Below are 8,763 nucleotides of genomic sequence, written 5' to 3' on the forward strand. Positions count from 1 at the left end.
GTGGCCCCTCCTCTCATCCAAGACGACTGACATTAACAGTGTACTAAGTTCAGTCCGCTCAGCTCAACACACAGTGACTGACTGATGATCATCAAAACCAAATGTCATTTCAGTTTATTACAACTAAGTTATTCTTCTTTTAGAGTTCTGTAATAAAACACATTTATTAATGTAAGTTTTAATTTAATGTAACATCTAAAAGACTTCTCTTTCTCTCTTTTTCAGTATTGTAACTGTTGATTTTGTCTAGTTACACTGATAAAACAGAAGACTGGAGGTGATAGGGCTACTTTATGATGATTGGGCAGGTTCAAGGCTTTGATTGGGCTACTTTTTGTCCGTCACATCTAATGCTGCCTGTCACAGTATAGCTCATCTGTGTCATAACAAGAGAACAAAATTAACTAAAGAACATTTCAGAGGGACAAAGGAAGGTCATATTTCAAATTAAAACCTGAGATAGCCAGTGATCTTCAACTATATAGTGACTAAGCCACCTTATTTCAATGGCCCCTCCATTGAATCACTGGAGTTTTACCATGGTCTGTGCCCCATATAAAACTACAACATGAGTCAGGTTATGAATTGCATGATTTCAATGGAGGCCATTAGCTCTATTCCACTACTGCAGCCTAAAGAGTCCATACTAGGATCTCCCTAGGTAGTGTGCATTACAAAATACATGTGAATGAACATGTGAATGAATGTACAACAAACAGCATGTCGCTCTTAGATAAATGACATTCACTTGCTCTAGTACATTAATCATAAGTATTTCTAAAATCTAATATTGCAGTTTTATTACACAGTTGATCTGCTTTGTTGACTGAAAGCAGCAGTATACACAGGCCTTCGAACCACGTGTGACTGATCCTAGCGAAATATAAGACTCAGAGACAATGTAATTCTACAATGCTACTAGATTTATTATACACTTATTGAAAGCACTTAGATTAAGCTCAAATCCACAGTTAGGAAAATCAAGGCAACAGTAGAACATCAGTAGGAATTAAGAGTTCTGCTACTGGGTATTGTGCGTTAGGTCAGCTTATTGTTGCGTAAAGCTTCAGAAGCAGGGTTGGATTTTGGGGTGTTTGTTTGCTCTGGTCCAAATCAGTGGATGAGTTTGGTAAACTTGTGTTTTTCCCATGGTTCAATTTCTTTTCACACAGAAAAAACATTCAAGCAAACCAAACTTCATCACTAAAAGCCATGTGAGAATATTCACTCTGCTCATTGGTTAGATGTGTTGGGGGGCGGGAGTCAGAACATAAACACAGGAAAAAGAAAAGAAAGTCCTGTGACCAAATATCAAGAAGGCAACACACTTTGTTGATAGTCCAGGTCCCATGTCTATTCATTCTCCAGCTAGCTGCTAGCAACTGTTGATTTTGCTTGTTCACATCCCAGAATGCGAAGCTTACCTGACTACCGGAGCCATTTAGCTCAAACTTACAGAGCATGCCTTATCACTGGGTCTAATCAAGGTCACATCATGTTCCCCCCATTCAACCAGAATGAGACCACTTCTAAAGGGAATCTGGAGGGTGTCAGTGCGATTGTTTACTGTTTTCAGATCTGCCCAAATGAACTATACCAAGGGGGAAAACGAAGAAGACTGTATGGGCGTATGGGTCTTGTTCAGGTATCAAATTAAGGCAGAATTCTAATAGTAGTCAAGTAGTATTTAAGCAGAAAAGACATACTGTATATTTATGTGAGATGTTCATGTGAAATGAAGAAATAATGGGAAAATAAATAAAAGACAGGTATATGATGGAGGTAATGCTACAGTTTGAGGGTGTTAGTCTGTAAAACCTGCAGGGAAAACCTTTTCTCCTGCCTGCTCCACCAACCAACCAACTCAGGTTTTCAGCTGAGAGTTCACTAGTTTTCACTGATGACAACAGAGTCTTTCCAACAACATTTACTTATGTGCTTCCAGTTTATGTCAAACCCAATGACTCCACGTTACTGATTTACAGTCATTTCTGAATCGCTTCTATTCTGAGTATCTTTCTGTCCAATCCTCAAAGACTGAAATGCATCTCGAAAATTCTGCGAACCAAAACAGTACAACAATGGATCCAGGCAGCCGTTCACTCCTGCTAAAATCACGGATGCATAATACGCCGTCTCAATCTGCAGAAGAGCATGGCAGTGTTGGGGGAAGAACTTTTTTAGTACCACTCCCACAGTCCGTACAACATTAAGAGGCAAGAAGCACAGCCCAAATATCACCAGGCACATGCCTATCATCCTCTGAGATTTCAGCTTGACTTTTAGACCTTTAGCTGTGCTGATGTTGAGGCGAGTTAAAGTGTTCGCCAGACGGCCATAGCAAACAGCTGACACAGAGAAAGGGAGTAGGAACCCAAAAATGAACAGGAAAAAGTTAATGACAAAGTAGGCATTTGTCAGATTTTTCTGGTGGATGGAAAGGCATTGACCGTTACCGCCCTCTTTACTTGAAGGGAGCATGAGGGCATAGATCAGAGCCTGGATCACCAGCAGAGACCAAACTCCTGCACACAGCTTTCTGATGAACCCCTTCCTTTTCATGCAGGAGGTTTTGTTAAAGTGCACCACGGCAGTGTACCGATGGACGCTGATGAGAGTGAGGAATATGGTGCTGCCGTAGAAATGCACACTCAGCAGGGCAATCTTGACTTGGCACAGAAACCGACCAAAGGTCCAGTCATTGCCCATGGCAAAGTACACTGCCATCATGGGAGTGACTGGGGTGGCGATGGCATCGCTAATGGCCAGGTGGAACTGCAGCATGGTTCCAGAGGTCCAGCAAGGCAAGCGGCAGCAGAAGACCCAAATGCTGAAGGTGTTGAGGAGGAAGCCCAGGAAGAAGACCAGGCATAGGAAGACGGTGATGGATGCATGCTGGTTCTCTCCTAGGCAAGGTCCCGAGTCATTGCTGTTGTTCCCAAGCTGTGAGGAAAACACTGCAGGCTTCATCTTCTGAAAGAAACTAAGTTGGTTCTTACACCTGTGGAAAAAAACACAATTTGCTACTTATATATCATATTTTGCAAGTGCAATTGTATTGATTAGATCAATAAACATACAGGATATAAAACAGCTGTATAACTCTATTATACAGCTGTCAGCTGCTGATGTCAGCAGTGGTATCTTGGCTTGGGCTAGGAGGCTACCATAAGTACTGTGTTACAAACTGGGAGTGTGGAGTGTGAATGATGTGGCCGTTTACCAGACAGGGCCAGTCTAATGAAGAGACACTATCAAGATGCATTCTGGAAAGTGTAAGATCCAAGGCTTTTGGAGCTTGATCCATATTTGGGACTAAAAATCAGAATCTCTCTGTCTCTCACAAATCCCCTGACTTTATGGAAATGCAATGCAAAACTGCTGAAGTTCCTGTGCTGAAACACTTCAGCATAGGTATTTCAAAATCTGATTTCCATAAAATTTGCAAATGTCTTGTTGACTCCTGTGGCCTTTTCAGTGCCACCATCAGATCATACTTCTATTCAAGAAATATCCAAATCTATACTTAACATATTAATGCTCCCCAGAGGACAAACCCTTTCCCTTTCGAATATTGACCGATTGATCGATTGATTTTATTTATGGAATAAACAGACACATAAAAGAACAAAAATCCAAAGGATAGCATGTTAAAGTGAAAACACGTATTTTCAACATGGTCCCAAGATGTTAAAAGACAAAGAAAACATAAAGAAAAACAAAGACATTCAACATAAAAATTATACAATATAATCCTGAAATACAAATTTAAGAAATAAAAAACAACTCCCACATCAAAAAACAAGTACAGCTAAAGTAACAGTGTCATTGCGGTTTTCATTATAAATGTGTTACCCTGTTCCATAAAAAAGGCTGTTCCACAACATGGCAGCGGTGTAAAAAAGGAACTTCTGGTTATATAATTCACTTGAGGTATTTTACATGAATGCACACTGGCCCTGGTATTCTAATTATGCTGAGTATGGACCATTTATACCTGAGAACACAAGTATTGAAGAGCATACCCATTGATTGTACATATGATGCAACTTGTGTTATTCTACCCCGAGCTGTACTGGCAGCAGTCTTCTGAATTCATCACTACCAACATGTGTTTTAAGGTGGATGCATTTATTAAATAATAAATAAATTTGTTTCTAAGTTTAGCTGTAAAACTACTGTTCCAAGCAGAACATGACACTGTATCAATGATGACACGAGAAGTTTCTTGACAGAGAAGTCGAGAAAGTTTGTTCTGCAAAACAGGAACTTCAGTTTGCTGGCACATTTATATAATATTTTAGCAGCAATAGATTCACAGGAGAGTGACTGTTCAACTATTATTCCTAAATATGAAACACTTGTCTGAGATACAATTTCAGCTCCATTACAAGAGACTTTCAACATATTTGTTCTTGACAGCTTCTTCTTAGTTCCAAACAGGATTGACTTGGTTTTACCCAAATATACTGAAAGCTTGTTATCTATGAGCCACTCTATAGAACCTTGCAACATCATGTAATTATGTACAGATAGATATGGCCCCTTCAGCATCACAGATTTGAGCTCTTCCTGTAAGGTAAGAAATGAACCATTTCATAGCAGTATGTCTAAAACCCATGCACGGCAGTACAATATAATTCTGACTAAACACAAGATGTTTGAAAACCTGTTGTTAAAATTGATACCGGCTGGTAATTCCCAACATATGATTTTTTAAAAAGTGGAACAACCCTAGCCCTTTTTAAGTTCACATTGGAATTTACTCTGACTTAAATTTAATATATGAGTAATTACACTAGAAATTACACTAGCACTATCCCTCAGAACTCTGGCTGGAATAAAACCCAAGGCAGTTGATAGACTCACCCTTTCCAAACTGCGTAGATGCAAACTGCATCTACACACACAGTGTGATTAGGTTATGTTAGGTCCTCCTTACAGAAAAATCACTTCCTGTTCTTAGTATTGCTTAGGAACTTAAAACTGATAAACTGAACTGATACATTAGAGATTCAGTATATGTATGTAATAGGTCTATATATATATATATATATATATATATATATATATATATATATATATATATATATATATATATATATATATATATATATGAGCAGCCACATATGACTTTTCATCTGTTAATTCATAATTATGAGGAAGTGGTTTGTCATCAGTGCTTCTCAGTGACCACTGCTGCCTGAGCAATGGAGCAAATGCATCCCCATTATTCAATTAGGATGAGCAAAGTTGTGGTTTTGCTAACCCAGTTTTTGTCTTTTTAAAAATAATCTTATCATCACACAGTCCCCGCAATCAGGTGATTATATTTAAGCTGCTTATATCAATGATTGTTTTTCTATTTACAGCAACTGATAAAAATAAGTAATAAAAAAAATCTGACCACCCTTTGATTTGGTTGTGGTTGAGAGAGACAGACAGACAGACTTTTACTTTTACTTTTATAGACTTAAACTGTCTGAATTAACAAAAAGTCAAAAGTTCAGTGGCACTTTAGTTTCAGTTTTAGTCAAACTTTAGATGGAATTATTTTTAAATATGATGATGCATCACTCAATGTACTGATCTCTCATCCGGCTTCTCTACGCTGCGCTTTCATTATTATGTTTATTCTCTCAGTTTCTCATACAGGGTAAATGCTGCAAGTTTACTATAAGGGAAGTAAGGTCTAGTCATCAACTAAAATGGCCCTTTTAAGTATTCAGGAGCAAGAATCACCGCCTGAGCTGTGCATTAAAATAGTTCTTGATTTGAGATAATGTAGGTTAAAATAATCTGTTATTCATTCCTGTATAACATTACAACTACATCAGCTAGTGGTGCTAATAGCTCCCAGTAGAATCTGTGTGTGGGATTGGAACTAGATAGATGTTGTGAAGCCGTTTCATTCATCCAAACTGTTTTTACTTTGTTGCAGTTGTTAGACTTTGAAGATGGCCGTGTGAGCACAGAGAATAGCAACCCTCAGGTTTAACATTGGTTAACCAGGTTTCATTATACAAATCATATGGTGATGTGTTGTAAAACTATTTCATTTATATAAATTGTTTGTCCTTGTTTAACCTTGAAGATGGCGTAGTAGCCTGCAACTTACTGACATTTTAGGCTAAATGATGATTTTATAAAAATAATTTCAAATATGAAATAGCCATTCTTCTAATAATCATTTCCTGTCCTGATCCACCCGATTATACACTGTTCTTGATGCATCCTTGGTTTTCATAGCATCCTCAATCTAACTAATCTAGACTAGGCGGCTGTTTCTTGACTTAATCCTGAGGTTAGGTAGTGTAGAAATGCAGGAAATTTGTTTTAAATTACATTTTTTTTTTGTAGACCTCCTCATCAATTAGGTATCTTTCCAAGTTTGCTCCCCCATTTTAATACATAACCAGTTGCCTATGTCAGTGACTAGGCTGTGTTGAAAAAGATGTGATCATCAAGAAAGAGTCACACAATTCATAGGATAAACAGCATTTCATGTCCGAAAGGTTCACATGATATTTTGCTGCTTGTAGCAGCACTTTTTGCATATTGTGGTAAGATTCCCTGCCTCGTGGGCAAATTTAAATGTAGTCCCTCCCGGCTGACCATGTATTTACCTCAGCAATCTAGTACCAACATCAGGCCAAACGTCAACTTTGTTTATAAATGCAGCGTGTCCTAAACCATACAGCATATCATCCTCCAAATGGAATAAGTCTTTTGCTTTTAATGACCCCATGATCTTCTCTATCACCATCCTCAGGACAAACTAAATTCTTAGTCCTGGTGGTTTATTCTGTCCATCACTTCTAACTTTAGGGTGCAATGAACATTAAAGCCTCTAGAGGCCACCAGGGATTTAGGCCAATAGTCTTCTGGAGTAGCTGCTTTGGTTTTCTGCATGATCAACTAGTGTGGTGGCTTCACCACATTGGTTTTCAGTTCAACAGAAAATAACAACCTCATGATGATGTCGTGCCAGTTTAGGCATATTTAAACTACAGATTCATGACATACAGCCTGAGTTACAAACTGTTTTTATAGTTATTATATTAATATTGTACATCAAAATGCTGATTTATTAAAATTAACATACACCGAATATCATGTTGAATATAGAGAAATGGATTATTTATAAGCAGTGTTCTGTTTCAAGATTATGTATATTGATAGGGGGAAAAAAAAACTTTCTTCAACTTCAGCAATGAATATCTTAAATAGGTCACGGCTCTAATGTTATTTTAGTTAACTAATATGAGAAGGATAGGACAGGGATACATTGCAGTCAGTAATAACTTGGTGTTATCCTAACAGGTAGTTTGCCATAATAAGGTCAGGTTGTATTTTTTTTGTCATCAAAATGGAGAACTGATATGTCAGAGATGTATTTGGAAGGAGCGTTTAAAATAAAAAATGACATTATGGATCATTCAGGAGCACAGATAACATATGCAGGATGTGGACACAACACAGCTGGACTATAAAATATAATTCAAGTATGTTGTATTGCATTGTACTGTGTAGTGTTCTTGCTATTTGTCCACCTGGTGGTCTCATAACCTCTACTCACACGGTAGAATCAGGTTCTGTTCAGTTCCCTTATGGCTATTTTAAGAAACTTCCTGTTCTCAGTATACAGTAATTAAGGAACTGAGAAACAAATAAGAGATGTGATAATCTAAAAATGTGTGTATGCAATGTATATACATGTATAGACCAGTAAGTACATTTGCTCAAGTACTGTACTTAAGTATAATTTTGAGGTACTTGTACTTTACTTGGATATTTCCACGTTATGCTACTTTATACTTCCACTCCACTACATTTCAGAGGGAAATATTGTACTTCCTAGTCCACTACATTTATTTGACAGCTTTAGTTACGTTTCAGATGAAGATTTGTGTGCAGTGTGTAGACGTGGTCACATCTCAGAGAAAAAGTCCAAAAACTGAAAACAGATTTGTGTATCAGAACTTTGTTTTTTCTTCTTTCCTCTCCCATTAATCATCTCACGACCCCTCAGATTTATCTGCTGACCCTTTGGAGGGGCCCGACCCCTAGGTTGGGAACCACTGGACTAAACTAGCTAACTGTATATAAAGTAGTGTAAACTAGCTCCACCTCCAGCAGCTACAACAGTAACATGCTGCTCTAACACTGATGCTTCACTATTAATAATCTAATGATGTCATATATAATAATATATCAGTCAGAGGGACCAAACCACTACTTTTACTGCAGTACTTTAACTACATCAAGCTCATAATACTTATGTACTTTTACTATAGTAGTACTTTACTTGTAATGGAGTATTTTTACATTACTGTATTGGTACTTAAGTGAGTTTTTACTTCAATTTTCAAATATACTGTAGTTACACCTCATGGCAACCTGATCAACCTTAAGAACTGCAGAATACTTCATCCCAGTAAAATAAAGTATAATTTCTGTACATTCCAAAGTATCATGAAAGATTTTTTAGGTTATAGGACATTTCTATTCATACTATACTTAGACCCTTCTTAATGATTGTTATGGCAGATAAAATGTCATTTTCAAATCACACCATCATCTCGGGCCAGCGGTGCTCATATGCAGTACTAGTTTGTTTGAAAAGATCTTACCTGAGTTGAAGTTGTCCTCAGTGTGCTCACCCAGAAAAAACAACCCAGTTTCTATTTCACACTGCCTGCATGTGTGGCTGCCAGGGGTGTTGCCCAATGAGATCTATACACGACAGACCTTTTTCCGTTT

The 8,763-nt window shown here is 37.7% G+C and overlaps 1 protein-coding gene across 1 annotated transcript; it reads right to left on the reverse strand.

Annotated features, from left to right (window-relative positions):
- Positions 1-531: 531 nt before the first annotated feature.
- On the reverse strand, positions 532-8,752 carry LOC137191021 (P2Y purinoceptor 4). Its single transcript, XM_067600812.1, has 2 exons — positions 8,634-8,752; positions 532-3,001 (listed from the first exon to the last, which is right to left on the reverse strand). Exon 2 carries the CDS (start codon positions 2,968-2,970, stop codon positions 1,972-1,974), a length of 999 nt encoding a protein of 332 aa, XP_067456913.1. The 5' UTR covers positions 2,971-3,001; positions 8,634-8,752; the 3' UTR covers positions 532-1,971.
- Positions 8,753-8,763: the final 11 nt, after the last annotated feature.

The sequence above is a fragment of the Thunnus thynnus genome, chromosome 2, assembly GCF_963924715.1.
Source record: "Thunnus thynnus chromosome 2, fThuThy2.1, whole genome shotgun sequence".
In the NCBI taxonomy this organism is placed as follows: domain Eukaryota; kingdom Metazoa; phylum Chordata; class Actinopteri; order Scombriformes; family Scombridae; genus Thunnus; species Thunnus thynnus.